The sequence below is a fragment of the Protopterus annectens genome, chromosome 12.part0 (genome assembly GCF_019279795.1).
Source record: "Protopterus annectens isolate FY-2018-M chromosome 12.part0, PAN1.0, whole genome shotgun sequence".
Classification (NCBI taxonomy): domain Eukaryota; kingdom Metazoa; phylum Chordata; order Ceratodontiformes; family Protopteridae; genus Protopterus; species Protopterus annectens.
In genome coordinates this window covers 290,726,424-290,747,312 of record NC_056746.1, presented here as the reverse complement: position 1 = coordinate 290,747,312, position 20,889 = coordinate 290,726,424, and the positions used below count along the sequence as shown (strand labels likewise).

At 41.3% G+C, this 20,889-nt stretch overlaps 1 protein-coding gene across 2 annotated transcripts in view; it reads right to left on the bottom strand.

Annotated features, from left to right (window-relative positions):
• Positions 1-927: 927 nt before the first annotated feature.
• The window catches only part of BUD31 (BUD31 homolog), a 255,941-nt gene continuing 235,979 nt past the window's right edge, over positions 928-20,889 (bottom strand). For both annotated transcript variants that reach the window (XM_044089356.1, XM_044089357.1), the window contains exon 4: positions 928-1,528. In XM_044089356.1, coding sequence (XP_043945291.1) covers positions 1,478-1,528 — 51 coding nt within the window. In that variant the 3' untranslated portion in view covers positions 928-1,477. The remainder of the gene's footprint in view (positions 1,529-20,889) is intronic.

Here is a 20,889-nt window from a genome sequence, read left to right as displayed (position 1 = left end):
TAAGTTATATAACCTTCTATGCCAAACACTTCTGTCAAACTGGTTAAGTCCAGTAGGCAAAAGGGACTTTTTTTTTTTTTTTTTTTGTACAAGGCAGTCCCAAACGTTATATCCAAGTTGAGTGACTTGAAAGGAGTTACACAGCATGTAAGAAAACAGAGAATTAAAAGAAAGACTGCAGGGTGAAAGCTGTTAGCAGTTCACCTCCCTGTATTCTATGCCAATAAGACTTAAGGAGAAAAAAAGATGACTCTCCACAATAAAGATGACAATGCAGCATAAAATCCTGGCTTCCGTGGCTGTTAGGACTAAATAGTAAAAATAAAAACAAAGTATAGCAATTAAATGGTTGCCCAAGGTTCAATATAACTATGACTAACTATGACAATACTTAGTTTCAGCACTGGCTATACTTGCCCTTAACTCCAAACAAAACAATCTGCTAAATGGGCAGTAGCAAGTGTAGAAGCATTGTCATTAGCAAGAAATAAAGTGCCATTACGTGTTAATCAGATCAGCTTACAAAGCTGCAAAATGATCACTCTGCAAATCATGTTAAAAAGATGAGGCTGGAAAGTAACCACGTGTGAAGTAAAACTGAAAGAAATCACAGCCATTAAGTGCTACAAGTCCTACCCCCCCCCTACACATACACACTTTGAACTACTAAATTGTTCACAGTGATCTTTGTCGCCTAACAGGCCTACCCATCACTTCAATATGTTGATGACAACTCCCCAAATACAAAACACAACTGTTAGTTTAATTTTCTTTTCAAGGTTGAAAAATTATGATTACTAGAAACATTTCTGTTAACATATTAGAACACCAATAAAGAAAGAAAGAACATACAAGCAACACTGTATTAGAAGTGCTTGATGTATGTATTTTCCAACAGGTCAAGTCTTCAAAACAAAAATAAACACATAGGCAGCAATGTACTTTAATGATTGCCATTTATAAATTGCTATAAATGTTCATTAAAACAAGACAAACTGCATCAGAAACACATTTTAGACAAAATCATACACACAGTTAGTACACATTACTTCTATAAACAAGATAAAAAACAAACTCTATACAGTTAAGTCTGCTGAAATCAGCCTTGTTTGTGTAGGGGTAATTCACCAGTTTTGTTCACTGACTGCAGTTCGGAGTTCTGAACAACTTCTTTGGGACTGCAAGATTGTCACTTTTCACCTTCATTCAGTGGTGACACTAGTCCACTAAATAATCAAGGCAAACGAGGGAAATGTAATTTAGGCAACCAAAGTAGAAAAGGCAAGGACATAAGGCCCCACCAGTAATTCTTGTACAATCACAACCCAGGAAGTGCAGTAGAAAAAAAAAAAAAGAGTCACCGCAAACACAGCTAGTATTAAAAATCCAATACAACTCCCAGTTTTCAAAAGCAGCATGGTCCATAATCATTCTCTGACATTCAGTGACTGGAGAAAAAAAAAGTGTTTTTCTTTCTTTAGCCAGAACATCCTCTGCAACCGCAGTGTGCACATTCAATAATTCTTCCCTGGGGAAATAATAAAAAAAAAAAAACATTAACCCACATAAAAATAAACAAATAAAGCAATACACAAAACATATCACACCTACTGTAGGAAGCAAGGAAATAAAATGTACATATACACACTGATGAAATTATCTTCCATGCTTTTTCATCATATGTCAGACAGCTGATGACCTACTGCAAATTCTGGGTTTCAGTAGTGGGAAGGAGTCTAAATAAATAAAGAAACACATACTTCTAACTTAATTCAGTCATTTACAATACAACAAAAACTCACTAAAATGGGACCCAGACACAATTTTTTTTTGTTCACTGGGTAAATGCTATTTAAATAACTGAAGGCATATTCTACATTATTGTGTATAAATACTAGACTGATCATTTGCTATTCATCTGATCAAACTTCTCATTCATACTTCAGTCTGATAAAAGTTGACTTATGTACCGTTTTCACTGATAGGCAACCAAGGTGAAAGTACAGTTGTGTACACTTACCATAAATGTAGATGTTCTAGTGTATTCACTGTTGCAGTCATCACACTTGGGTTATCCTGCCAGGGGTAGCCCTCAGTCGGCCCGAATACCAGAGGCTTAGTATTTCTGCGTCAGTTGCTGTCACTTCAGGACTGACGTCATCTTGTCAGGGGTATAAAAACAGACAGCAGACACCATTACATCAGTTTTTCTTGCCCCAAATGTCAGGAGCCCCCAAACAGGGAGCAAAGTTATGGTGGAAAAAACCACCACCAACTTGTCTTTTCGGCTTTTCCCAGTTAGGGGACGCCACAGCGGAACTCCGGTCCACTAATGACTGGCAGTAGATTTTTATGGTACCGAGTTGCCAGCCCGACGCCCATTCACGCATGTCTTTCGGAGGCCACTTGACTGCACGGAGAACATGCAAACTCCGCACAGAAAGCACTCCAGTTGAGAATTGAAGAGGAGAACCTCTTGCTGTGAGGCAACAACACTACCGCTGTGCCACAAAACACAACCAGTACAAAGTAAATACCAATAGCCATGTAAGAAGTGAGAGAAAGACTGGAGGGTGGGAAACCAGGACTGCAACAGAATACACTCGAACATCTACATTTATGGTAAGTGTACACAACTGTACTATGTTCTTTGTGTTTGACTGTTGCAGTCATCACACTTGGGTTGATTCCCAAAGCTGATGAATGGGTGGAGGCAGTCAAGAAGAGTTGGGGTTGGCTAGTATGCCCTGCAGGACTGCTGCTGCAAAGCCCGCCCTGGATTTCGAAAAGCAGGTGGTAATGCTTGGTGAAGGTATGAACAGAACTCCAAGTAGCAGCTTCCAGAATGTCCCTGGTAGGGACTTTTCTGAGAAAGGCTGTAGAGGCTGAAGTTGCCCTAGTGGAATGCATTCTGAACCCCTGAGGGGGTGGTTTCCCATGGTGTTTGTAACAGAAATGGATACAGTGTGCTATCCCATTTGGAGATGGTTTGTTTTGATATGGCCTTGCCCTCTGGCCCTGGTGCAAAGCTGACTAGTAACTGGTCAGATTTTGTGAAGGGTTTACTCCTATCAAGGTAGAATCTGAGCTGTCTGTGCATGTCTAAAGAGTGCAGGATCCTTTCACCCTTATTTTGAGGATTAGGGAAAAAGGTGGGCAAATGGATAGATTGGTTGAGAGTCACACTGGACACCACTTTAGGCAAAAAGGTAGGGTTAAGTCCTGAGGGAGACCCTGTCAGCATGAAAAATAATGAAGGGTTCCACAGCCATAAGTGCTTGTAGCTCAGACACTCTTCTAGCTGAAGTGATGTCCAGAAGCAAGGCTGTTTTCCAAGAGTGGAATTTTAACTCTGCTGATGCTGCAGGCTCAAAGGGTGGTAGTGTTAGCCTTTCCAACACAAAATTAAGGTCCCAAGCAGGGGTGTGGGCTCTTCTTGGTGGCCTTAAGTTGTTAGCTACTCTCAGCAACTGTTTGATGAGAGGGTGAGAGAAGAGAGGTGGCTCAGTGCTGTAATGAGCAGAGATGGCAGAGACATGGATCTTAATGGACGAGAAGGATAAGCCTTTGTGGAGTAGGTCTGCTAGGTAATCCAGGATGAGAGGTAATGAGGGCTGTGCTGTATCCGCTCCTTTAGACAGAATCTAGGAACAATACCTTTTCCACTCATCAGTGACATGGACTCTGGGGGCGACCCAGCGTATTCTTTGATAAGATCCCACTGGAGCCGTATCACGTGTGCCATATAGTTCAGCGACCTCACAGAAAAGGTGGCTGAAGCGAACACCCGCTTACCCAGATGGTCCATCGTCCGAGACTCCTTGTCTGGAGGATGGACTGAGGAACTCTCCTGGGCCAGTTCCCTTTTGGTGGCGGCCGCCACCAACATGGCATCTACCGGGGCCCCCTTGCTCCAAAATGACCTGTCCGAAGGGGAGCTGAGAATTTTGTCCGGCCTCTTTGGAATGGGCTCCACAGTGTCCGGTTCCTTCCATGCCCTGGTAGTAATCAGGTCTACCAGGGGATCGGCGGAGGGGACACCCAAGAGGTAGACGGGCCTGCTTCAAACGCCTCCAGAAACACAGACTCGTCAGAGGAAGGTTTTGGGGCAGACCAACCCCCCTCTGATCCAAAGCATCTCCAAGATGTCTCCGGGGGTGACCTTGGGGAACCTTCCCCTTCCTCCAAATCTGTGTCCTCTGTCAAGGACCCAGGGGAGTCCAAGTGCCTCCTCTTGCACTTCCGTTTGTGAGGGACCTCCTCGGGGGGGGGGGGGGCTGTCCGAAGAGGCCTCACCAACCAAATCCTGTTCCAACAAGGGAACTATCTGGGACGTCTGAGCAGGCTGGGCCGGGTGATGGAAGGCGGACCCGTCTGAGAGGGAGTGCAGGGTGGAGCCGTAGCTGAAGCCGGGGGCCTGGAGTCCCTCGACAAAACCCTCTCCACATCGAATGCCGAAGGAGAGCTGTTCTCCCTAGGATCCGAGAGCAGACCCTCCCTCGGAGCTGACGCGGTCGGATCCAAAGGGCCAGTACACTCCGACCGATATGGAGCTGAAGACATACCGACACCTCCGAATCCGAAAATCAGCTCTCGGCTCGGAGAGCTCAGATCCGAAGAAAATGGACCAGACAGACTCGAAGGTGCCATCGGCGCCCAAGTACCCGATACTTTCGGTGCCGACGGTCTCCCAGCTCCGAAAGGCTCCGAACCCCGGTAGTGGGTCGGAGAAGGAGCAATCGGGGTGAAAAAGCGGGTTGAGCTCCCCCCCCCCCCAGAGGAGGGGGGCAGGAGCACTCCCATCTGCAGATGGGCCTGGAGAAACCTACTCATCATCCGGTCCAAGTCTGCATCGGACATACTGCGGGTAGACCTTGAGGCCACCGAGGCGGGCCAGGAGTGCCGCCTCGATGCCCTCGAAGGCGACCGGGTCTCCTCCTCCTCTGGCAAAAAGCGGGGAGATCGGAGCCCGGAAGGAGAAGACTCGGAGGCCCTAGGAGGAGAAACCCGTTTGGCTGGCGGGGCCGATGCAGAAGCTTCGGCCCACCGCTTGTGGTGCTTTTCCCGGCGTTTCTCCTTTCTGGCCACAGAGGGACCGGAGGACGAAGCAGAGTCCGGGGGCAGAAGTCCTGCCAGAATCAGCTTCGACCTCTGGCCCTTGAGGGCCCTGTGGTTGAACACTGTGCAAATAGTGCAGCTGGTGGAAAGATGTTCAACCCCAAGGCATAAAACACACCAAGTGTGGCCATCCGCTGGGGACAGCTTATGGCCACACTCGGTACACTTTAAAAAGAAAGTTTTGGGTGCCTCCGCCATACCTACAAAAGAAACACACTCGCTGGGCCCCAAAACACACACCCGAACGCGTACACGAGGGGGAGGGAATAACACTAAAAGGAAAAACTAAACACTAGGTAAAGAAAAACGTTAATGCTACTGGGGAACTATACTAACTCACATACACAAGCAAAAATTTGTTAAAAGTAGGAAAAAAGAAGATTTTTTTCTCACAAATCCAACACTACCACACCTGGAAGCTCGATCAAGCTGCTGAGAGAACCGCGGCAAACTAGATCTGAGGTCAGGAAGGGATAGCAGGGGATTATGGGTAAGGGGAGGAGCTCGGATCTTAGCTGTTGGAAGCTGCCGGCTCAGGTCCGATATGGATTTGATAACCATAGGTTGATGGACAAATGAAGTTAACTACTTCAGATTCTGGTTTATGTAGGTAGCAAAATCATCTAGTTTGTCCGTAAGTACCTCTCCAGAGAATAAAGATGTCATCCAAAAAGCGTAAGTACACTAGCATTTTGGAATAGTGTATTAACTAAACCCACAATTCTGCTCCCAGTTCAGTAACACCAAATTTCCAAACAGGGTCCAGCATGGCTACGCCACTGGTCTGTTTATATATTACTTGCCTTTGTAGAAAGCAAAATAATTGTCTACAATTTCTCTAACCAACTGCAGCTGTGTGTTAGATAAATATTTTTTTCTAACAATGACTTCTGACACCCATCCTAAGCCAATTGAGTGAGGAATCACTGCAAACAAATATTGAATGCCAACTGTAACAAGCAGCACATCAGGGTCACAATATTTGTCAGATATATTAACCCATAAATGGCCAGGAATCCACCAAGAGATGGTTATCTTCAGGTAGATAGCAAATGTTAGAGATGTGATGAGGAAGAGAAAAGTAATTAGGAACATTTTTTGGGTATGCAATGAGTTGGCAGATTTAAAAATTTCACTAGAAGGTACTTTGACAGAAATATGGGGGGGGGGGGGGCAAATAGTAACTAAGGAAACAATGCTTTTCAGCTGGGATACAAGACCTGAATCGCCCAGATGCTGCAAGGCCTTACTAAACATAATGTTATTGACTGACAAAAAACAATTACTAGAAAATGGAAATCAAAAACTATGTATAGTAGATGAGCTAGCAAGTTAGGCAGGTGCACGGCAAGTGTGCTGAGTAGACCCAAAGAAGAAAATTAGCCAGCACCAAGGAAGATCAAAATACGTTTATTAAAGACTGTTAAAGACTGTAACTAGACCGGTTTCAGCCGCAAGGCTTTCTTCAGTAGTGCAGTAATCCAAAGCAATTAGGCATCATCTTATATAATGTTCAGTAGTAGATAAGAATGACATCACTTCCTGTTAATTCAGTGCAAAAAAATTCAGTACAAAAAGAATATGAAAATATATATGTACTGAGAAATAATGGAACATAATGCTCAAAGTATAAATTGTACAATAGCTTAACAAAGCTGTATACACCATATCACAAATGTATGAGAAAATACATGAGGAATATAGTTGGCTATTATGCCCATAATTGTAAGTAATAAAATAAAATAAAACACAATTCTATATCTAAGTATCCATGATTGAATACCAATGACAAAAATCTGTGAGCTGGGATGCAAAATAGTTAGTTCCATAACATAATACAGTGAGAAACCTACATACACAATGCGAACAAATAAAAGTTATAATTTATCATTCAGTCCAGGCGGAAATAACCCCCCAAGTTTAATGATCCACCTCTTTTCTTTGGCATTTAGAATGTCATGCCAGCCTGTTTTAAAAGATCGATTACCAATAATGTGATCAATAATAGTAAATGTAAATTTGGCCGTGGGATGTTTAATGGAGTGTCTGTATAGTGCATTAGTTAATTTTTTATTTCTAATGTCTCCTAGATGTTCAGAAATCCTAGTACGAAACTGTCTGGAAGTTTGGCCAATATAAAATGCTTGACATGTACAAGTGGCAAGATATATGATCCAATCTGAACTGCAATTCCCAAAGAATTGTATATTGTATATTTGTCCAGTATTCCTGCTCGTGAAACTAGTGGTTTTAAAGATGTATTTGCAAAAGCTGCAATGTCCACATGGGTAAATACCTATAAGTTTGTCCCCAGAGAGTGTTCTTTGACTGAGATTGTCATCAATAGCCCTTGTTTTTTTATAATGAGAAAAAAAGTGACCCTAATGTTTTTCCTTTCCTGTAAGAAAAATAACATCGATCACCTAGATAATCTCCCAACAAGGGATGTGAATTAAGTATATTCCAATGGGTATTGATTATATTGACTAAATTAGCACTATTCCTACCAAAAGTGGTAATAAATCTACATACATCAGATTCCTGATTATTACTTCTGGTGTTGTATTGGAGAAGAGATTCCCTGGTTTTATCATGACTTTGTTGGACTGCTGACTCAATTGTGCGTGTTGAGTAACCTCTAGATAAAAATCTCCTAGTCAAATCTGTATGGTGGTTTCTTAAATCATCCACTGAGGAACAGATCCTTTTCATCCTCAAAAATTGAGATTTGGGTATATTTCTGATAATATGTTTGGGATGAAAGCTTTCTGCATGCAAAAGAGTGTTGTACTGTGGAAATTTTCTGTGGACAGATGTTCTGAGAGTGTTATCTCTCTGTCGTGTTAACTGTACGTCCAAATAACTGATTTCACTTTGACTGTATTCAACAGTGAATTCGATACCCCAGATGTTCCCATTCAAGTGTTGAATAAATTCCTTAAGGTATTCCACACCTCCTTTCCATATGAGCCAACAGTCGTCCAGGTATCTCCTCCATATATCTATTTCCGGTATGTAGATATTATGCAAGGGATCATATATAATCATATCCTCAATATAACCCATAAATAAATCAGCATATATGGGTGCAAAGGATGCACCCATAGCCATGCCTTGTAGTTGCCAATAGCAGTTTTGCTGAAAATAAAAGACATTCTTCGTAAGTACATGTTCCACCATACACAATAGAAGAGTATTCATCCCTGGGGGGTATAAATTAGTTTTATTGAGCCAATAATCCAAGGCTTGAAGACCCGCCCAATGAGGGATGCTGGTGTAAAGTGAAGACACATCAAGAGTGCACATAAGCCATTCAGGGTCTAGTTGTGATTCGGAGACAATCTGCAAAAATTCTGTTGTATCCTTTATTCTTGCTCTTATGCATGTTAATAATGGTTTCAATTTTTCGGTTAAGAATACTGATAAGGGTTCCGTTAGTGACCCGATGCCGGATACAATTGGTCTACCTGGTGGCTGGTGTAAGGATTTGTGGATCTTAGGAAGTAAATACAGTTGTTGTTTGGCAGGATCTTTAACAGTTAGATGAGTTCTAGTTTTATCAGAAATTATTCCAGAGTCAACCGCTTCCTCAAGAAATTCATTAATCTCAGAAGCAAAACCAGGTGTGGGATCAATCTCCATTTTCATATAGTGATGATGGTTTGATAATTGTCTAAGACCCTCATTCACATAATACTCAGTATCCATAACCACCACCGCTCCCCCTTTATCAGCAGAAGTAATAACAATATCTGTATTATTTCTAAGTTGTGTAAGTGCAATTTGTTCCTTCCTAGACATATTGTGCCTCATAGTAGCCTCAGTACCCAGATTAAAGTGTATATCCTTAATGACAGCCTGCTGGAAAACCGCTACATGTTTATCCATAGGTAGGTTAAATGTAGATTTATGGAATCTGAAATCAGATGATCTTTGAGAACTATCAGTTTGATCCTGTTGTCTGAAAAAGAGTTTAAGGTTAATTTTCCTACAAAAGTCTATTGTATCAGAAACAAGGATACTTTCATCAATAAAAAAAACAGGTATAAACCCAAGGCCTTTATTCAATAGGGAATGTTGATCATCAGTCAGGACATGTTTGGAAATGTTTAAAACATTATTACATAGGTTATTTACTTCACTATTGACAAAAACAGCTCTTCTAAGTTTGTTACCCCTGTGCTTCCTGCCGGCCCTGTGTTTTTTCCCCCTAAAGGGGCCTCAATCCTTCTGCCCCTTTTGGCATTTGGGGAATCACCAGTACTGGCCATCTCTGTATCTGTTGCTGAAGATTCATCACCAGAACTGATATAATTGGACCCTTTCTTTTTAAGAATGGATCTTGGTCTCTTTCTACGCGTAGAGGAACCATTCTTAGTCCCATAAGCAAACCTCACACCTCTATGTGATTCAAATTGTTTGCCCTTGTCATAATCATCTTTATCCCGGGCAAATTTATGCAATTTCTTATTCTTAAGACTGTTCTCCAAAGTTGAGATTTCTTTAGATAATTTGCTTAGACTACCCTGAAAACTAGTATCTTGTTCAAATTGTTTAAGATTGCTACATGTTTGTTCCACTTCCTTAATATTATTTTGTATTGTTCTCTCATAGAAGGAGGACAGAATATTAACTCTAGTCATGGCAGCATCCTGTTGTGCTTGTTGCCAGTCTTTCAACAGAGTTTCATCAGGTGTGCCCACTAGTGGTTGGATTTTGCATCTCAATCCTCTAGGGGATATATTCTGTGCTTGATATGCCTTAAACAATTTGCTGTGCCAAATGTTTGTTCTGAGGATCTTAATTTGTTTACCCAATTTAAAAAATAAATCTTCGCAACCGTCAACTGGATCAATATTCACCAAATTGTCCAATTCCGTATTTTCAGTACCTATACCAAAAATTTTTAAATCATCCTCATCTGAACATAGACCAGAGAGCAGTTTATTAAGATCCATGACAATAAGTTGCAGCAAACCGTATGAACAATGGTGAAGTGGAAAACTAAAGCAAAAATACTAGGGGTTCGACTAAGCAAATACATTACAAAGCCAAATAGTTAATTTGAATCACAAGAGGCTGAAGCTGCAAATAGACCTATGTCAATAAAAGAAAGTAATCTCAAATAACTTGGACAAAAGATGTTCAGCCAGTCTAGTTGAAATGAAAGCCCAATCTGGATGAATGTGGAAAAAGGTATAAAATGTATATATAAAATATACCTATATTGTAATACAAAAGTGCACACCACAAATGGCTGTCTGGCCCTGTGAGATATAAGTCCACTGCAATCTATAGTCAATATCCTATAATAAGTCCCATATTCTTAGTCAAATGGAGAACAATCCCTGTTGCTAATACCTCAAATAATGTCAATGGCCAAAACTTATAATGATAAACCATGTGATATAATATGTCTATCCTAGAATAGTATGTGTTATTTAGGCAACATAGAGCTTCCCATAAATATTGGAAAACCAAATGACAGATATGATGTTCAACAAGCAACAATAACAGATATAATACCTTACAATAAAATTGTATTAAGCATGTAATAACTGTGATCAGCAGGACAAATATATAAGAAATGCTGTCCAAAATATGGTTGACCTGAGAATAACTGGACTCAATAAAAATCAACCTGATAAAATTAAACTCAGCTAATATTAATCCAATAGGTCAGGTTAAACATAAATATATAATCCCACAGATGTATGTCCCAACAAAAGCAAAATGCCAAAAGGACATAAGAGGCCAGTAATCACAAGTATTAATAATGACTGTGATTGTCCGGTAGGAATATCCCAATAATTAGAGCATTGATACTGGCTATAGTGATATAGGACCACAAATACTGAGCAAAATCAAATAATGCTAGTATATAGAAAACAATGTTTGACAACACAATTGCTATAAATATAAAGACCTGAAGGCCAAATGCAGCTAAATATCCTGCTATTATGACTTATAGATAGTAATCAAATATAAGAATATAGACAGAGGCATTTTATAGAAAATGGTGTTAAACATACATAAATGCTATACAACTAGTTAATATAGAAATTGCCCATAAAAAATATATAAACATGCTGCGGTGGCAAATAAATAACCTAATGAAACTAGTTGCTATAACTTGTAAACTGCTTCAAATGTTGAAAATACGTCAAACAAATATATATATTTGGAATATATGCAATAGTTGTAACCGCAAACTCAGTCACTGTTTGTACTGTACTCCAACAATTCCCTTGGTCGAATGTTTGTTGCAGCGACTAGGCCGACATAATCCACACAGTCGCAAGAGTATTTGTGACAATCCGACCAGTATCAACAACTGATGATCAACATTCCCTATTGAATAAAGGCCTTGGTTTTATACCTGGTTTTTTTATTGATGAAAGTATCCTTGTTTCTGATACAATAGACTTTTGTAGGAAAATTAACCTTAAACTCTTTTTCAGACAACAGGATCAAACTGATAATTCTCAAAGATCATCTGATTTCAGATTCCATAAATCTACATTTAACCCACCTATGGATAAACATGTAGCGGTTTTCCAGCAGGCTGTCATTAAGGATATACACTTTAATCTGGGTTCTGAGGCTACTATGAGGCACAATATGTCTAGGAAGGAACAAATTGCACTTACACAACTTAGAAATAATACAGATATTGTTATTACTTCTGCTGATAAAGGGGGAGCGGTGGTGGTTATGGATACTGAGTATTATGTGAATGAGGGTCTTAGACAATTATCAAACCATCATCACTATATGAAAATGGAGATTGATCCCACACCTGGTTTTGCTTCTGAGATTAATGAATTTCTTGAGGAAGCGGTTGACTCTGGAATAATTTCTGATAAAACTAGAACTCATCTAACTGTTAAAGATCCTGCCAAACAACAACTGTATTTACTTCCTAAGATCCACAAATCCTTACACCAGCCACCAGGTAGACCAATTGTATCCGGCATCGGGTCACTAACGGAACCCTTATCAGTATTCTTAACCGAAAAATTGAAACCATTATTAACATGCATAAGAGCAAGAATAAAGGATACAACAGAATTTTTGCAGATTGTCTCCGAATCACAACTAGACCCTGAATGGCTTATGTGCACTCTTGATGTGTCTTCACTTTACACCAGCATCCCTCATTGGGCGGGTCTTCAAGCCTTGGATTATTGGCTCAATAAAACTAATTTATACCCCCCAGGGATGAATACTCTTCTATTGTGTATGGTGGAACATGTACTTACGAAGAATGTCTTTTATTTTCAGCAAAACTGCTATTGGCAACTACAAGGCACGGCTATGGGTGCATCCTTTGCACCCATATATGCTGATTTATTTATGGGTTATATTGAGGATATGATTATATATGATCCCTTGCATAATATCTACATACCGGAAATAGATATATGGAGGAGATACCTGGACGACTGTTGGCTCATATGGAAAGGAGGTGTGGAATACCTTAAGGAATTTATTCAACACTTGAATGGGAACATCTGGGGTATCGAATTCACTGTTGAATACAGTCAAAGTGAAATCAGTTATTTGGACGCAGTTAACACGACAGAGAGATAACACTCTCAGAACATCTGTCCACAGAAAATTTCCACAGTACAACACTCTTTTGCATGCAGAAAGCTTTCATCCCAAACATATTATCAGAAATATACCCAAATCTCAATTTTTGAGGATGAAAGGGATCTGTTCCTCAGTGGATGATTTAAGAAACCACCATACAGATTTGACTAGGAGATTTTTATCTAGAGGTTACTCAACACGCACAATTGAGTCAGCAGTCCAACAAAGTCATGATAAAACCAGGGAATCTCTTCTCCAATACAACACCAGAAGTAATAATCAGGAATCTGATGTATGTAGATTTATTACCACTTTTGGTAGGAATAGTGCTAATTTAGTCAATATAATCAATACCCATTGGAATATATTTAATTCACATCCCTTGTTGGGAGATTATCTAGGTGATCGATGTTATTTTTCTTACAGGAAAGGTAAAACATTAGGGTCACTTTTTTCTCATTATAAAAAAACAAGGGCTATTGATGACAATCTCAGTCAAAGAACACTCACTGGGGAAAAACTTATAGGTATTTACCCATGTGGACATTGCAGCTTTTGCAAATACATCTTTAAAACCACTAGTTTCACGAGCAGGAATACTGGACAAATATACAATATACAATTCTTTGGGAATTGCAGTTCAGATTGGATCATATATCTTGCCACTTGTACATGTCAAGCATTTTATATTGGCCAAACTTCCAGACAGTTTCGTACTAGGATTTCTGAACATCTAGGAGACATTAGAAATAAAAAATTAACTAATGCACTATACAGACACTCCATTAAACATCCCACGCCAAATTTACATTTACTATTATTGATCACATTATTGGTAATCGATCTTTTAAAACAGGCTGGCATGACATTCTAAATGCCAAAGAAAAGAGGTGGATCATTAAACTTGGGGGGTTATTTCCGCCTGGACTGAATGATAAATTATAACTTTTATTTGTTCGCATTGTGTATGTAGGTTTCTCACTGTATTATGTTATGGAACTAACTATTTTGCATCCCAGCTCACAGATTTTTGTCATTGGTATTCAATCATGGATACTTAGATATAGAATTGTGTTTTATTTTATTTTATTACTTACAATTATGGGCATAATAGCCAACTATATTCCTCATGTATTTTCTCATACATTTGTGATATGGTGTATACAGCTTTGTTAAGCTATTGTACAATTTATACTTTGAGCATTATGTTCCATTATTTCTCAGTACATATATATTTTCATATTCTTTTTGTACTGAATTTTTTTGCACTGAATTAACAGGAAGTGATGTCATTCTTATCTACTACTGAACATTATATAAGATGATGCCTAATTGCTTTGGATTACTGCACTACTGAAGAAAGCCTTGCGGCTGAAACCGGTCTAGTTACAGTCTTTAACAGTCTTTAATAAACGTATTTTGATCTTCCTTGGTGCTGGCTAATTTTCTTCTTTGGGTCTAATCAAAAACTATACCAACTGTTATGGAAGTTTTGAATAATGTAAAGGAGAAGGAAAGAACTGTAAGTGGGAACAGTTCATGTACAATAATGCTCAGGATTGGAGTGAGATTTAAGGGAAAGTAGGAACTGAACAATTAATGCAATACTGGAGTGAGTGAAAAATTTAATTTATACTGCACAATAATAATGGAAAACGTACAGTGTTTCTTTTCTATTAATGTATGTGAACTGATGATGCAAGTTAAAGTGTGTGCAATTTAATAACAATGCTTTAAAAACACTTCCCATATTATCAGTACAAGATGGGTTTTAAATATTAAGCAATGACATTACTACAAAGTATGTCCTAGGACTCTAGACTGCAGTGCTAAATTTGCTACAGCAGTTGGGGGAAAAAGAATACAATTCCTTTCCTAAAGGGGACGGTGCAAGGTTGTTTTCTGCCCCTCTACAACCCTGGTGGAGGCTGAAGATCAACTCAAGGAAAATAATCAAAAAAGGGAGAGCAGACAGAATAACCATAGTAGAGATATGCGAGTAGTAGCATGCACACAACTTCTGCCCCCACCCCCAGCATAGTGAGAAGTGCCATCAAGGTGGGTTATGTAAAGACCAAAGGGGAACCTCTCCTACAATCACGATGGTGCTGTACCAGGATGTCTTCATCTTTTCAAATGGATCTGGCAGAATGAGAGGGGGCAATGGGACATGTCAGACTGTAGACAAAGTACAGTTTTGTACCTACCATAAATGTAGATGTTCGAGTGCTAATACAGCTGCAGTAATCACAGATGGGTTTTCTGCCGTCAGGCGGTCCCTCGGTCGGCCGAATTCCAAAGTCTTGGTCCAGCGTCGGTTGTCGTCACTTTCTCTTCTGACGTCAGAGAGGCCAGAGTATATAAGACACAGCCGACGCCATGTTCTTCAGTCTTTCTTGCCCCAGATGTCAGGTGCCCCCCGAAAGAAGGCAATACATAAATTATGCTTATATGCGTATACATGTAATGCAATATAATCCAAAAACAGTGGTTGCAAGCAAATAAACCTTAGAAGGATAACCCAGTCAGGCTGTATGAAGAGGTTGTTAGGCCCCATGCCTTTACCAAGTGGGGAAGGAGGGAGGGAAACCTGTACTGCAGCTGTATTAGCACTCGAACATCTACATTTATGGTAGGTACAAAACTGTACTATGTTCATCGTGCATACAGCTGCAGTAATCACAGATGGGTAGAATCCCAAAGCTACGCACAGGGTGGTAGGTACTAGGAGGAACTGGGTTGAGCCAGAATGCCCTGCAAAACAGCAGTGGCAAAGCCTGCTCTTGTTCTGGAATATAAAGGCAGGTGGTAGTGTTTTGTGAAGGTATGTACAGAACTCCAAGTGGCTGCCTCCAGAATATCTTTGGTAGGAACTCCTCTGAGGAAGGCTGTAGAGGTAGCTGTGGCCCTGGTGGAGTGTGATCTGATACCTGTAGGAACAGATTTCCCATGATAGGAATAACAAAAACCGTATGCAGTGGCCTTATCCACTTTGAAATAGTCTGTTTGGAAACTGGCTTCCCTTGAGCCCCTACAGCATAGGACACAGAGTTGTTCTGATTTCCTGAAGGACTTTGTTCTGTCCAAACAGTAACGTAGCTGCCTATGGATGTCTAAGGAATGTAGCAGCCTTTCCCCTTTGTTTTGAGGATTGGGGTAAAAGGTAGGAAGGTGTATGGCTTGATTTAAAGCTACCCTAGATACCACTTTAGGCATAAATGATGGGTTGGTACAAAGGGAGACCCTGTCCTGATGGAAAATGAGAAAAGGCTGCACCGCCATGAGGGCCTGTAATTCCGAAACTCTACGAGCTGAAGTGATAGCCAGAAGGAAGGCAGTTTTCCAGGACAAATATTGCAAATCTGTTGAGGCAGCTGGTTCAAAAGGAGGCAATGTTAATTTTTCTAGTATGTAATTAAGATCCCAGGCTGGTATTGGTTGTTTCCTTGGTGGTCTAATATTCTTAGCCCCTCTGAGGAACTGTCGTAAGAGTGGGTGAGAAAATAAAGGAGGATCCGTGTTGTATTCTGCAGAAATAGCTGAGGCATGGATTTTTATGGAAGAAAATGAAAGTCCACTGTTCAGCAGCTCAGCTAGATACTGTAATACCTGAGGCAAGTTCAGTTTTCTAGGGTCCTGGCCTTTTTTCGCATTCCAAGAACAAAACCGCTTCCATTTTGCGGAATAAGCTTTTCTAGTAGATGGTCTTCTGGCCTCCAAAATGACATCCTGTACCTCCTTGGAGAGTAGGGTCTGTTGTGGTGTTAAGGAATTTTCCATGCAGCGAGATTGAGTGTTTTCAGCTGACTGTGGAGAGTTTTGTAACTGTGCTGAGTCAGCAGAAGTGGCATTAGAGGCAGGGACCAGGGAGGAATATGTGTTAGGCTCCTCAGCAATGGGTACCAGTGTTGCCTTGGCCAATCTGGAGCAATCAGTATCATCTTCGGTCTGTCTGCTCTTGCTTTCAAAAGTACCTTGGGCAGAAGAGGCAGAGGTGGGAATGCGTAAACTGTCCATGCTGTCCAACTGAATGAAAGGGCGTCCACTTTCCAGGCCTTTGGATGAAAGGTCCTCGAACAAAACTTTTCCAATTGATGATTCCTGTGGGAGGCAAAAAGATCTATGTCTGGCCTCCCCCACACTTGGGTTATTTCTGCAAACACCTGCTCATGTAACTTCCATTCATGTGGATCTGTCATATTTCTGCTTAATTTGTCTGCCAGTGTGTTTTCCAATCCTGGCAGGTACTGTGCTTGAAGTTCGATTTGCCATTCCAGAGCCAAGTTCCAAAGGGTCATGGCTAGTCTGCACAAGGGGGTATGAGTGTGTTCCTCCTTGTTTGTTTATGTACCACATTACTGTGGTGTTGTCTGTTCTTATGAGTAATTGTCCTGGATGCAGGAAGTCCTTGAAAGCTGTAATTGCATTCATTACTGCTAGCATTTCTTTTTGATTGATGTGGAAGTGCTTTTCTTTTTGGGACCATTTGCCCTGGAGGCACCTGTCTGTCATGTGCGCCCCCAAGCGTAATCTGAGGCGTCTGTTGTGATAACTTGCTCTGCTTGAGGCTTGCAGAATGGGAGGCCTGTGTTTGCTTGACATGCTTGGGCCCACCATAGAAATTCCTTTTGCAAACATGGGATTATTGGTAGTATTGTTTCCAAACTGTGACTGTTGAGAACATAGTTTTTTTTAGGTACCATTGAAGTTTCCTCATATGCAGCTTTGCACATGGGATTAAAAGAATGCAAGATGCCATGAATCCCAGAGCCTGCAGGATTTTCCTTGCAGTAAGCCTGGTACTTTTTGCTAGTATTTTGAAGTACTGAGATAGTTGCCCTTGTTTTTCTGGTGTAAGATAGGCCATCTGGGTGTTTGTGTCCAAGATGGCACCCAGGAAGGTTATTTTCTGAGATGGTGTTAGCCTTGATTTCTCTTTGTTGATTGTGTATCCCAGGGCCTGCAATAGCCGTGTCACATATGTCAGATGTTCTAGAAGTATGTGCTTGCTGTCCGCTTGGATCAGGCAGTCGTCCAAATAAGGGTAAATTTGTATCCCTTGAAGTCTGCAGTAGGCAATCACTGATGCCAGGCACTTTGTGAATACTCTGGGCGCAGTAGATAAGCCAAAGGGCAATGCAGAGAATTGAAAGTGGATTGAACCTGCAAGAAATCTGAGGTATCTTCTGCAGCTTTGTCTGATTGGGACATGCAGGTATGCCTCCTTGATGTCCAATGTTACCAGCCAAAACTCCTTGCCCAGCATGGGAAGAAGTTGCTGTAATGTGAGCATCTTGAATTTTGGCAGTAGAAATGTGTTTAGGATGGATAAGTCCAAAATGGGTCTCCAGTCGGTTCCTTTCCTTGGTACCAGAAAAAGCCTTGAATAGAAACCTTGACCTTGTTTGTGAGAAGGTACCTCTTGAATAGCTCTCATGCTTAAGAGCTTTGAAATTTGTAGTTGTACCTCTGCCCTTTGATTCTGTGGCAGGTTTGGCATGCCTCTCATTTTTGGAAGAGTGTGGAAATGAAATTTGTAGCCTCTGTTTATAATGTCCGGGATCCATTTGTCTGTTGTGACAATATTCCAATTGTTTGCAAATAATGCTAGCTTTCCTCCCAAAGGTGCTGCCAGCTGAGACGTGCTTGGCATGGAAATGAGGGAGTCATTGGGTTTGCTTCCTGTATTGTTGTGCACTGTCCTCGCCACCTCTTGGTGCTGGAGTTTGCCATTGTCGTCCTCTATATGATCCTTGTGATTGCCCGCTGCCCCTTGTGCATCTGTATCTACCTCTTTGGGGCTTGTCAGTGGCTGGAAAGGACCAGTTCTTTGCAGGCCAATTTCTGCTAAAAGTGGTGGTTGGACCTGGAAAAAGGTTTTGACAGTTTGCATGGATTTGGCTTTTTCTTCCATTTTCTGTAATATCTCCTCAGCATTAGTACCAAACAGCACATCCTTTTGTAAAGGAGCATCTAGAAGTTTAGCTTTCACATGATCAGGAAAGTTTTGTTCTCTAAGCCAAGCATGCCTGCGAATGACTGATCCCGTAGCAGCCGCTCTACTTGAAGCCTCTAGGGCATCATAACCACATTGTAAAGTGTGTTTACCCACTTGCTCTGCACTATGCATCATATCTTTAACTCCTTTAAATCTGGTTGTTCAGGTTGAGACATTTTGTTCCTTAATTGTGATAACAGGAACTGTTGATATTTAAGCATATGAAACTGACAATTTAAGGCCCTCATGGCTAGGTATATACCTTTTTACCCCACCTTTCTAAAGACCTTGATTCCCTTTCTGCAGGAAGTGGATTCTTGGCAGTGGAGGCCTTCAATCCCTTGGGGTCTTGTGAAATGGTTTCAGGGTCAGTATTATGGCTTTTGAAGAGAAATTGGTGAGAGCTGGGTACTCTGTAATACCTATCAGGTTTGACTGGTGCAGGAGGCAGAGAATCCGGGTTAAGGCAAGCCTCCGAATAGACATCATCCAGTATGTCCAAAACAGGGGGTATAGCCAGAGGTCTGTGTTGAGGTAACAAAAGAAATTCCCCAAGTCTTTTCTTGGAATCTGAAAAGTCTTGGCCTTCCCAATGGAAGTGTTCCCTCAAGGTGTGCAAGGTTTCCCCAAAGGAAAAATCCTTAGGAGGGGATACAGAAGGAATGGACTGTTCTGCATCAGAATCCTCAAAAGGAGAGTAAGAGTGTTCCTCTGCATCAGAATGCTCTGATAAAATGGATCCCTGATCAGAAGAGAGGGAATCTTCCTCCACTCTGGGTCTCTTGTCTGGAGGGGGTTGAGAACCTCTGATAAGAGTAATTAAATCCTCAGCCATTTTAAGCATCTGTTTTTTAGGCATGGGACCTGGAGATGGGCCCTGCGCAACAGGCCTCGTGGGATGCCTGGCTGCTTTGGATTTAGTAAAGGCCTTAATTGAAAAAGAAGATGAGGGCCTAAATACACCATGGGTGGAGGTGGACCTGTCCACATTAGTAGGCTCAACATTAGCAAAGGTTTCGGTTGTAGTCTGGGAAAGGGCAGAGGTCCCAGCGGTCTCGGGTACAGAGGACACCACCAAAGGAGTGTCGTCGGTAGTCAGGGACTGCAAAGGCGTCTCGCTGAGAACCGGACCACGTGTAGCCTGTTTTGGCGTGGTGTCGGCGGAGGCCTCGTGTGTCGGTCCTTTTCCTTGCGGTTTTTTGGACAAAACGGTAGTCGGAGTGTCCGACGACATTTTATAATCAAAAGCTTTACCAAAGTAGTGTTGGGCGAACTCCGCCCGACGCTTAATAGTGTGTTTATTGAAGGTAGCGCAAAAGCGACAGGCCGAGACGTCGTGGTCTGGGCCCAAACAAGGTATGCAGAGGGAATGGAAATCCTTATCCGGTATTTGCTTCCCACAAGAAATACAATTATTAACTTTTTCTGACATCGGTCTGAGGCAAGAAAAGTTTCCCCAACGGGGTACTTAGCTTTAATGAAGACTTCGGTTTCCAAAATTTTCGTAATTCAGGAGCTGGCCGACAGGCACTTGCGAACTGCTTCTGCTTCGGGCACCGTGCGGCAAAAAAGACTGGAGAACATGGCGTCGGCTGTGTTATATACTCTGGCCTCTCTGACGTCAGAAGAGAAAGCGACGACAACCGACGCCGGACCAAGACTGTGGAATTCGGCCGACCAAGGGACCGCCTGACGGCAGAAAACCCATCTGTGATTACTGCAGCTGTATGCACGATGAACATCATATACCTTTACCACAGCATTAATTCTTCAAAGCAGCAAATCACATTTTTCTCATCTGCAGTAAAACTACGAGGCATTAGATTTTGACTTGTAAAAAGTAAAATGGCATTAAAAATTCTGAATATAATGAAAATATTAATAAAAACAAGTAAAAGTGACAAGGGCTTGACAGCTAAGAAGTGTAGTTCATATAAAAGTTATTACTAACTTTTGTTCACCAGGGAAGTCCAGCTGGGTACAAGTCCCATTTTCATCAGCAGCTCAGGGAGAAATGCTCCACTTTATAGAAGGAGGAGATTTCATACAAGATTTGTATAATAAATGTGCATACATAGACTACTATAGTTAATCAAAACAATAACAAATGTACACACAGAATAGTAACTGTGCACACAGAATTGTAATGACATGACAGTTAATGAAAATATGACAGT